The sequence below is a fragment of the Capricornis sumatraensis genome, chromosome 15 (assembly GCF_032405125.1).
Source record: "Capricornis sumatraensis isolate serow.1 chromosome 15, serow.2, whole genome shotgun sequence".
NCBI lineage: Eukaryota > Metazoa > Chordata > Mammalia > Artiodactyla > Bovidae > Capricornis > Capricornis sumatraensis.
The window spans coordinates 54,832,844-54,845,070 of NC_091083.1; the positions used below are offsets into that span (position 1 = coordinate 54,832,844).

Here is a 12,227-nt window from a genome sequence, read left to right on the forward strand (position 1 = left end):
GCCTTGGGAAAACATCTTAGTGTGTGCACAAGCAGCATTCTGAACTTGCGCTGACCCGGCATTCCAAGGTCCACACTATGTTCTTCCTTAGCTTAGCAGGGTATGACGACCCCAACTAATCAACCCAATGGACTTTTATTTGGGTTATGCAGTATTGCTAGATTTTGCTTTTATTCTTTCCCCTTTGTGATTTTCTCACAGCTTAGCCAGAGCAACAGGCAGCTGACTACTAACCTCTGCCATGTGATGTTTAAACATATGTTAGGGAAGGGTATGAAATGATCTAATTCTGCAAATTTGCCTCAAGATAATGTTGCTAAACCTTCTGATCAAAATCCTTGTGAAACTTTGCAAGATGTCTCCAATATGTGAAAAACCAATGTGAAAGGGGAAAATTAAGTGACAATTACCACCAGTTTGGCCTTTCCATTAAATTTGGAAAAACCATCCACACAGGAAGTACGCTATTTGTAAAGGAATGCTTACAAACAGCTAAAAACCACTATCATTTTATCATTTAGAAATAATACCAAAAAAATTTCTAAAAATAATTTTAAAGCACAAGTGCATGAATAACAAACATAAGGACAAGAAAGTTGTGTATTCCTGAAGCATAAAGCAGAGCCAAATACAGTATCTATTTTAATATGCATCTGATCCCCAAATTAAATGTCACTTTTTATTCATCTATAAATAATGTTTTTCCTTACTCAATTAACTAAAAATACATTAAACAACATGTACCCACATGTTAAAGAGGGGAAAGTCAAATTTTTCTTTTTATATTGTGAATATCATTACAAGCTATGTTCAAAATGCATGTTATAACCTTTAATAGGAAATTACTTTTAACTCCATTTAAAATCATCTTGTCAAAAGCAGGATACATTTTTTAATGTGTAACTAAGATAGTCTACAAGATTATACATTTTTGTGAAAGGATCTGTGAATCAGAAACTATAGGAAACACCGGTCCAGAGATTACTTTTGCATCCTTTAACAGTACCTGACATAATTTCAGCCTCTAATACTTACAGACTTATTAGTAAACATATTAGAAAATTCTTAATTAGAATGCAAAAAGGACCAAGAGGAATTAATTGGAAAATTCATTCAACTTAATAACTGTACACTATTAATGTCAAATTCTAAAAAATAAAGATGCAATTCAGCCATAACTAAAATTAACTTCTATAAGACAAAAAGAATAAACATGTAAGTATATAACCTGTAAAACATGTAAAAATGTAAATGTAAATACAGTCCATGGGGTCCCAAGAGTCGGACACGACTTAGTGACTAAACCACCAAACCACCACCACCACCAAAATGTACTTTAAAAAAAAATAATAAGGAATAAAAACCAAAAGGATAAAATCAAACCAGAGACTCACATGTTTAAAAAAAGGCAGTTAAAAGTATATGACACTAATAAAATGAGGGAAAAGAAAAAAGCAAGACAAATAAAAGAAAGTCACTCTGAGGGGGATAAATTAGAAAACGTCAGGCTAATAACAAAGGACCAGTCTAAAAGTACAGGGAGAAAAGGAAAAAATAGAAGGAAAAAAAGGATTAGATTAGTATATAGTATATGAATCAGAGTCACTTATGCCAAAATATATCTGGGAAATCACAGAAATTGGTAAAGAATATAAATGAGAAACTAATTTAAAGAGAAACTAATTTAATGAATTTCTAGATACAATTATTTTGTAAAGTACAACCACAATTTCATTTTAGTTTTAGAAACAAGATTGTGTTTAAAGAGAAAACTCAATGATTTCTGTTCAACCACGGTACAAATTTATCAAATAAGTTAGTCATAATTAGTAAAAGCTATTTGATCATAAACATAGTCTGCTTTTTTCCTGTATACTTATCTGTCTTCCATCCTGTATAAATGCATTTGCTTATCTTAGGAACTTTTCACAGAGGTAAAGTTTAAATGTCAGGTACTTGCTTTCAAACATGTCATAATTTGTGTGTGTGCTCAGTCACTAAGTTGTTTCCAGCTCTTTTCGACCCCCTGGACTGCAGCCCACCAGGCTCCTCTGTCCATGGGATTTTCCAGGCAAGAACACTAGAGTAGGTTGCCACTTCCTCCTCCAGGAGATCTTCCGAATCTAGGGATCAAGCCTGCATCTCCTGTATCTTCTGCATTGGCAGGTGGATTCTTTACCACTGAGCCACCTGGAAAGCTCCTGTCGTAACTCAGGCAATTATATTAACACATTCTTGCTAAATTTTTCGTTTTACTCAATGAACATATTTTTACCTATTCATCTAAAAAAAACTCTTCCAGGAATTAGCCAAAAATTTTAAAGGTCTATTATTTCAGTATTTTACATCAAGTTTTCACCCAAAATAAAAACTTCACATAACATAAGCACATATTTTGTTGCCTCCTCCCATAATCCTATCTACTTTCCCTGTCACAAAATCAAGACATCAATAACTGCCATTCAATGACTTGGCTCTACTACACTTAACCACAGGGCAGTTCTAACTGCAGTAACCTCAACGTTCCACATAGCGGGCCACTCACCGAATACATTTCTGATGAAAACTGGGAACCAGCATCTCATTACACGATACAATATTTCCCAGACCATTCTCAACTTTCATCATCAACACTTACTGAGTATTCACCAAATAGCAGGTTCTACAAATATGCAGGGGCATCGCTGTCCTCACCTGCCCGCTACTGGACCCATTTTCTAGTAACATTATGTGTGTTTTCTTTTCTCCTTTCCCTTCTCAGTTCATACCATCTAATGGAGTTGGACCTCAACCCCCATCTCCAAGAGGTACTCAACTCAGGTCTGATTGGTCAGAACATTCCCAGGACCTGAGCCACAGTGACTGCTTCAGTAAAGGACAAGTGAGACTCTCACCCCTCCTTATCTGTTACTCACTCCTAAAGAAGAGCTACTCTTTTCTAGTTTGATTTAGCTTTTGGAGACATCACATGAAGAAAGCCTGCCTGCAAGTGAGGCCAGTAAAGAGGCAAGGAGAGAGAGACTGGTTGCCTGGATTTAGCCACATATGAAGCCAACAATATTCCCTGGACTTTTCTGTCATAGAAACCAATAAATCTCTCCTATCTTTTTCTCTCAAGTTTGCCTGAGTTGGCCATCTGTCAAAAATAGATTTCTGACAGAAAGTGCATCCAATACAATTCACAAACAGAGTGACAATTAACGAGCCTTTGAATGTGAAACTAGATTTTTTTTAAAAAAGCTGAAGTATAGGACAGTGAGAACAGCCTGATCCTGAGCTGGAAGTTGGCAATCCCAGTTATGCAGAATCAAAGAAACAAGTTAAAAACACTGCCTGTGGTAACTTAGGGTTTGCATCATGTGCCCAACATGACTGGAACATTGGGAGACTCAGCATTACAAAGTCAGTAATTGAGACCATATTATCAAGTTCAAGAGGATAAGGCCCAGGTTGGCAACCCACTCCAGTACTCTTGCCTGGAAAATCCCATGGACGGAGGAGCCTGGTAGGCTGCAGTCCATGGGGTCGCTAAGAGTTGGACACAACTGAGCAACTTCACTTTCCCTTTTCACTTTCATACACTGGAGAAGGAAATGGCAACCCACTCCAGTGTTCTTGCCTGGAGAATCCCAGGGACAGGGGAGCCTGGCGGGCTGCCGTCTGTGGGGTCGCACAGAGTCAGACACGACTGAAGCGACTTAGCAGAAGCAGCAGCAGCAGCGGTGAAACAGATGAAGGGAATTTAAAGTTACAAACACCTAATTATAAAATAAATAAGCCACAGGTATGCAATTTATGGGGCTTCCCAGGTGTTTCAGTGGTAAAGAATCCAACTACCAATGCAAGAAGATGCGGGAGATATGGGTTTGATCCCTGGGTTGGGAAGATTCCCTAGAGGAGGAAAAGGCAACCCACTCCGGTATTCCTTCTTGGAAAACTCCAAGGACAGACAAGACTGGTGGGCTGCAATCCATGGGGTCTCAAAGAGTCAGACACGCTAAGCAACGGAGCAAACATGCATATAATAAACAGCATAAGGCATATGGTCAATAATACTGTAGTAATTTTGTATGGGAACAGTTACTAGACCTATCATAGTGATCATGATACTAACATAATATTGTACATAAACTATACTTCAATTAAGAAACAAAAACAGGGAATATCATGGTGGTCCAGTGGTTAGGACTCCTCTCTTTCACTGCCAATAGTAAGGATTTGATCCCTGATCAGGGAATTAAGATACTGCAAGGTGCACAACACAGCTTGGAATAGAATGGAGTATACAAAACAAGAGGATAAAGCCCAAACTCCTTTGTGTGGAATATAAAGACTTCAACGAGATGGTTCAGTGGTTAAGAATCTGCCTGCCCACATGAAAGACACACAGGGTCAGCCTCTGGTCCAGGAACTAAGATCCCACATGCCACAGGGCAACAAAGCCCGTGAGCCACAACTATTGAACCTGCATTCCAGAGCTCAAATGCCACAACTCCTGAGCCCACGTGCTGCAACTACTGAAGCCCATGAACTCTAGAACCGCAACAAGAGAAACCATCACAATGAGAAGCTTGTGCACCGCAATCAGAAAGTAGCCCCTGCTCACAACTGGAGAAAACCCACAGGCAGCAACAAAGAACCCATGCACCACAATGAAGACCCAGCACAGTCAAAAATAAACAATTAATTTTAAAAAATACTTTAATGATCTGGCTTATGTCCCTCTGTATATTAGGGATTGTTCTATATTGTAAGGGATAGGAAATCTAAATCTGACTTAAGAAAAATGTTACCTGTAGAACCTCATAAAACCACAAAGTGTAGCTTCAGTCAAGGACTTATCCAGAGATTCAGAATATCATTAGGTCTCCAGCTCCATTGTCCTACTATCTCCTCTCTTCTAGGAATTGCACTGACCTCAAGTGGGCTCCAATCACAACAGCAATGCTAGCTATAATAGTTCTAGGCCCTACATCCTCACCACACAAACAGAAGACAGCAACACATCTCCTTCATAAATGCCCACAGAAGAGAGGTCTCCAGCAAAAGTCCTGAGATTCACTCTGCCTGAGTCACCTTAGGTCACATGCCTACTTCAAAACAATCACCAAACTCAGAGAGTGGCATGCTCTGATGACTTAGCCTAGGTCAAGGATGCACCTTGAAGCTGGAGGTGACTGAGAAGGGAAAACCAATTACACTTTTCAGTCTCACACCCTTCCACTGTATCTCTTACAAGTTATGCTCCAGTGACACCCATTTACGTTGAGTTCTCTAAGTGTTGTGAGTTGAACGATGCCACTGCAAAGGATATGTTGAAGTCCTAACCACACCATACCTGTGAAGGTGACCTTATCTGGAAACAGGGCCTTTGCAGATTTACTTAAGAGAATGTCATATTCACACATCTAATATGACTGGTGTCCTTACAAGAAGAGAAGAGACCTACAGGGAGAGTGCCATGTGAGAAGGAAGAGATGGAAGCAGAAACTGAAGAGACTCATCTACAAGCCAAGGAATGCCAAGCATTGCTGGCAATTTCAGAAGCTAAGAGAAAAGCACGGAACAAATTCTCCCTTGGAACCGTAAGAGACAGCATCACCCTGTCAACACCTGATTTCAGGCTTCTGAACTCCAGAACTGGGAGAGATTAAATTTCTGATGTTTTAAGTCACCCAGTTTATAGTACTTTGTACCACAACCTTAGAAAACTAACACAACAAGTAGGAATAGTCCATGATTCTCTGACTTTGCACAAACTCTTTGCTCCTTCTGGAGTGTCCTCCCCCGGATTGTCTATTTACACTAAACTTCTCAGATCTGCCCAAATGTTCTCTTCTCTGTGGCACTTTCCACCAGAACCCACAGCACAGTTAGTCTCTCCACCACACAATAGTCCAGTACCACATATTGTCCACATTTATATTATTAAATTGTAATAGCCTGTGCACATAGCTAACAATATCAACCCTTCAGAATTATGAGCTCTTCAAGAGGAAAGCAAGACTTGATTCTAACCCACCTTCACAGCCTCAAGTCAGGGCACAGTATATCTAACATATATAGTAATCAATGAGAAGCTACTTATGAATTGAATAGGCCGATGGCTCATCTCAAAAGATAACAAGCATGATTTCAGAGAGTTGGCTATTCTAGATTATAGAAAACTGAAGATGGGCCTTGAGGTAGAATCTAGATAAAAAAGAAGAAAAGAAAGAATGTGGGGATAGGATGAAGAGGGGTGATGAATTTAGCAAATATGCAGAAAAACTATTACAAAGTAGAAAGGTTGGGTTAGGGAAAAGGGGTTATATGTAAAGCATTTTAGGGCCTTCTGCTGAGGGTCATTTTACAGATAACGGAGTTAAAAAAAAAAGCAGAACATTTCTGACCAAGACAGCAACGTAAGTTCTCAGGGGATTATATGACACAGGGTAGAATGGATTCCAGAGGTGCAAGAAACGAACAGAGGCAGATCAGCAATGAGGCGAAGGGCCAGGTGCCCTAGGGTGGAGCGGAAAGAACAGAAAGGAACACATTTCTAAGACTTTAAAGAAGAGAGAAAAACAGAAAGAGCAAAAGACTACTCCTAAGTTTTGATCTTTGGTTATCTAAACTAGGGTTTGCTACTGAAATAAGAAGTACAAAGGAAAACACTTTTTTTAAAAAAACACTTTTTTTTTTTTAACGATAACAAGTTTGGTCTTCAATATGGCTCAATATGAGGTAACAACACAACATCCCAATGAAGATGCCCAGCAAACACTGGAAGACAAGACAATGAAATTTAGGGAAAAAAAAAATAAAAGGACAGAAAGACAAACATGGCAGTCATTCAGGTACATTTCTGAAAGTCATAATACATATGACATGAAATACATATACACAGCAGAATTTCATTCCTTCACTCAATAGTTACTGAGCACTATGTCTCAGGCACTGCTCTAGGCTCTGGGAATATAACCGTGATCAAAAGAGATAAAAATCCCTGCCCTCATGGGCTTATATTCTACTGCGAAAATTCATAAACATACGCTCAGGGCTTCAGATTACTTCCTCTTAGTAATTACCATAAACAAGGTAAGTATTTATTTTACCTTTCTTACCATATTTTATTTTCCAGAATTTTCACTTCACTAGTTACAAAAGTATATGCATATCCTCAGACCAGTAGCCAGACAGATTCAATGAATTTAATTTTTCTTTTATGCTAGCTTTCCTGTTGTAACAAACCTATTTTCCCTCTTTTGTTTCTCAAAGTGCTAGAGAAGGAAACAGCAACCTACTCCAGTATTCTTGCCTGGAGAATCCCATAGACAGAGGAGCCTGGAAGGCTATACAGTCCATGGGGTCACAAGAGTTGGACGCAACTTAGCGACTAAACCACCACATAAGGTTCTCAGTAGGTTATTGTATAGCAGGAACTTAAAAGAATTAAATGCATATTAACTTCATAAATGAGCTTAACATCTTTTCTTTTTAGCTTAACATCTTTACTTTCTAACTTAATGGGATATATTTATCCTCTAAAGAAAAACTTTGATAGTGATATTACAAGTAGAAAAACATGATTACTGAATCACACAAAAATGAATGGAAGTGGCACTGCTCTGGAAATCATCCACAAAATATTTCATAGTTATTTTTATTAAACTGACATCATTAACCTTATCCTCTGTAATTAATCATTTCTACAGTATCTTACATTTGGAAAAAAAATGAACTGACTTTCTAATTACAACCACACAATAATCCAAATTTTAAACAACATCCTCAGTTATCCTGAAGATTAAACGGTACAATATACATGAAAATGTTTGGCCAGGTCTCTGGCATGCAGTATGGACTCAGTAATAACGTTAGGGAATCTAATCCTATTATTACCTATGTTCCTTTCAATTAATGAAAAAGATCTTACTACAGCAATTGTAACACAGGATTTACGGAACTTAAAGGCTTAAAAAACACACCAACTTGATGCTGACCCAAACCAGAAAGGTAGTCATTCTAATGTCTCTTAGGTTAATAACAAAGAAGTCTGTAAGTTAAATCAAGATACAAACTAACATATAATCAAAACCAACATTTCACTCTTCCCCTAAAAAATCATACAACTAAAAATTTAATGGAAGGTTTTTTTAAAGACTATAAACATAAGTTTCTCTTACTTTCATTTTTTAAAATGCAAATTTCAGAAGCCCACAAAATACAATGAGATTATCAGAATGAAGGTCTTAACTGTTTGCCCAGAAAAGAGCACTGACACTAGCTGGAACTGGCTCAAATGGAGCATCCTCAACAACCTGGGAAGCCCCTTCACTCTCACATTACACCATCTGAGACAACGTGCATCAAGACTGCCTGTTCCCCCTGGAAAGTGGTTCTATTCCAATCCTCTGGACAGTCCTCATGCACACTTGGACCTGCTCTCTCTATATGTAGATGACGCTAACACTTACACCTGTCCCACAGGTGGAAATTCTGAAAGTACTCCCTCCTCAGTGTGTGCAAAATTAAACATCTCAAATCTGCTCCTCCTGTGTCTCTGCGTCTGTTAATGATACCACCATCCCCTCAATCACCTAAGACAGGGTCTAGTTTTCACTCCCTCACCATCCCCCTCTCTCCCCAAAATCAAGCCAGTTTCAAAGAAAGATCAGTCATTCACCTCTATAATACCACCTAGCACCTATCCCTTCCTCCATTCCTACAGTTTATCTTATGTTTTCATTACTCCTGACCTGACCCACACCAAGGTTCCAATCTAGTTGCCCATCATCTCTCATGCTTAAAATGAGTCCACCTTCTCTGAACATTATAGACAGACTGATCTAGCAACATATGTCCCTCCCCACCCTGTGGGCCCCCACTGCCTACTAAGGCATCCTAAATTTTCAGAACTTCAAAAATTCCCTTCTGACCCAACTATCCATTCACTTGGACATGCTCAAATTCAAAATGCTTTGGTCGCATCTTCAAAGGCCATTCCTGCTCTGGCTCCAATCTGTAATGACTGTAATGTCATGAAAACAAGATGAACAATGCTATTTTACTGCTCACAGGCTAAAGGTCAAAACTTTCAACCCAACCAACAGGGCTCCACGTGGCCTGGTTCCTGCTTATCCCTTCAGTCTCGCCATGCTTCCCTTTGCTCTCTCTGCTCCAGCCACTTGGCTTTCTATCCATCCTGAAATGATCCCTCTCATCTCCAAGCCTCTGTACACACCGGCTCTTTAGCAGACCACCTCCCATGTAGGTAGTGGGATTTCACCCTTCAGATAGCAACTCAAAAGCCACTTATTCAAACACTAACCTTACTTTTCCAAACTAAATCAAGTCCTCCATTTGCTCCCTTCTCTTCACTTTCATAGCGTTAAGAAAAATGATAAGAAATTGATTACTACTTGCAAACTAGAATGTAAGCTATAGAGCTGGACTGTGTCTGTCTTGTTAACCACTGTAATTTCATAACATAATCCAGAGTTGCCCTCAACAAGCTGTTGTAGATTAATGTAGTTCATGAGCCAGAATTATATTACCCAGAACCCTAAGTAAGGGTACAAGGCTGGCCATACTGTACAAATCTATTTTGAAATCACTTGCTTTCTCCATAAACAACAAAAAACTCATGTGCTCAATGTTCTCCAAGTTCCCTTGAAGATATGACATTACATGCGCCTATAATTCTACTGTTCCAAACTTCTCTCTCACATTTCTCCTCTATATACCCTGCCACTAGAATATTTCACTTCTGGTCTCCACAATTTTGTTTGCATCCTTCGTTCCATCTGGAATTTTTTTTTTTCCAGCTCCACATTTCCAAATCCTACTTATCCTCAAAAGTTCAAAATCAGTGTCATCTCCTCCTCAAAATATCCCTGCATTCCCTCAGCTAATCACAGCTTCTCCACTCCTTTGCTTCATTCAAGTTTCAGACCAAATGTCACTTCAAATGAGTGTCTTCTCCTAAAGTTACCAACTGGTTATAATTCTCTACACGGTCTTATTTTCTTGACAGCACTTACCATAAAATTACGTTATTTTATTTCGTCTGTTCACTTAACTGTCTCTCTCCCTTCTAGAATGTGAGATCTATGAGAGTACGGACCCTGTCTGTCTTGTTCTCCCTATTTACCCTCTCCTCCACATTTGACATCAAAAATGTTCAGCAAATATCGGCCAAAGGCATGTAGTCCTTATGATTAGGGTTATCTATGCAACAGATTTTTCTCTAGCTATATTCCAAACTCCTTGTGGACCAGACCAAAGTCTGGCTAATCTATTTGTATTATCCAGCAATCCTTGCACAACGAAAGCAAATAATAGTTACTACTAATTAATGAATGATCTCTTCAAGAGGTACTGCCCTGAACCAGGCCAACTCAGAACTCCACATTCTCTAGAAACCAGGGCAAATAGGAACCTCCTCCGAAGCCCTCTCCACGACAGACCTTTTTCCAATCGGCCTCCAGTGAGCGTCCAAAAGCTAGTTTCTTTACTTCCTTTAGCCAGTAACCACTGGTTCTTCTATCTCTAGTATCTCACAGTCTAACCCGTTTCCCTTCTATCTCCAGACAACAAATCTCTCCAAGGGCCCTGTGTCTTCAGAGTAGCCCACCATCTCCAGTAAGTACGGGAACTCATCAGACCCTGGAGAACGAGGGGATGTTCAAAAGAAGTGTTAAGGTAGGCTGGCTCTCTCACCTTTTCTTTTACCTCGTTTTTTTCCGAAAGAGGCCCAGTTTCATAGATTGGCTTTGATACTCTTCGGAATCGTAAGCTTTCGTCCCACGTAGCTTTCGTCCCTTTGGGGTGCCCCCACCCTTGCCTAGCACCTTTTCAACTTCTAGTACCGAAGACCCCAGGCCAGAGACGAAGATCTTCCCGGAAGCAAGTGGTCCTGAAACACGATGGGGCAGCCCTCCTCTCCCCACTTTCTGTGGGGCATCCGCCTCCAGCCTGGGGCCGTCTTGAGCGACCCTTAGCCTCGACCTCCGATACTACCTCCCACTCACCTGAAGCGGCCCCCGCAGTGCTGGCATTGCTCGCCCACCCAGCCGGCGGGGCAGACACACTGGCCGGTGCCAGGGTTGCAGCGGCCGCCGTTGACACAGGGCCGGTCACATTCCTTGGCCTCGGCTGCGGCTGAGCCCGACACCGCCGCCGCTGCCGCCGCGGCCTCAGCCGCCCAGGGAAGTAGCAGCAGCGGCGGGAGCAGCAGCAGCAGCAGGCGCCGCCGCCGCCGTGGGAGGCGCAGCCCGGTCCGCAGCCCCGGCCTTCCAGCTCTAGTCGCGTCCCAGTCCCGACACCGCCTGCCGTTCCTGCTCGTGGGCGCTGGTGTCACCACGGTCCTCCTCACCCTCGCCTCAGTCGCCGCCGCCACCATCTTCCCCGGGCTGAGACGGTGTCCCGTGAACACATATACCTACACACACACACACACACGCACACGCACACCGCACGGCCGGCTCAGCTTCGCCTGGCCGTGCGGGGCGGGACTGTGCCGACGGTGGCTCGGGCGGTCAATCCTGAGGGCGGGGCCAGAGCTGCGCGGGAGGCGGGGCCGGCGCGTGCGTGCGTGTGTGGGCGGGGCGAGCGGACTAGCGTCATCTGGAACGCGCTTCGCTGAAGGCGGCTTTGTAACGCAATGTGTGGGGGGTTTAAGGAGTTCTCCCCGCCTCCCTCGACCTTGGTGTCCGGGAGCTCTCGCGCTTTAGTTCTATTCATTCGCTTAGCACGGCCGCGCCTGGGTAGCAGTCATGAAGCACCCTCTTCCCGTTGGTTGCTCGGAGCCAGTCGCTTCTTAAGCCAAGCCGGCCGAGTTGAGCGCTGCTGTCCAGGGACCCTGGCTCCAATCATCACTCTACCCCAAGTTTCGCTGCGGGGCAGAAGGGGCCTAGGAGTCTGAGTCGTGAAATGGTGCTAGCTGCGGTACTGTAGGAGTGCTGCGAGCCTCTGCTCTGACCTTTGTAATACAGTGTTAACGAAGCAACATGTCTTGAGAACCTATGGTCAATGAATGCCTAGAACTGAAGACACACAGCAAGGCTTTCCTTGATACAGCCTGATTCAGTAGCAAACCAGACCCCGCACCTTTAATTCGGTAGAGGAAGTTTGGGGTTACCTTGTTCGCCACTGTTTGCCCTCCAATCTAAAGGGCAGCATAAAATTAGGAACTGGAGCCTCCCCCTTTCTGCCTCCCGGCCCGCTTTAAACACACAGGTCTG

At 42.0% G+C, this 12,227-nt stretch overlaps 1 protein-coding gene across 1 annotated transcript in view; it reads right to left on the reverse strand.

Moving 5' to 3' along the window:
- The window catches only part of ATRN (attractin), a 182,794-nt gene extending 171,408 nt beyond the window's left edge, over positions 1-11,386 (reverse strand). The window contains exon 1 of the mRNA XM_068986876.1: positions 11,016-11,386. Coding sequence (XP_068842977.1) covers positions 11,016-11,386 — 371 coding nt within the window. The remainder of the gene's footprint in view (positions 1-11,015) is intronic.
- Positions 11,387-12,227: the final 841 nt, after the last annotated feature.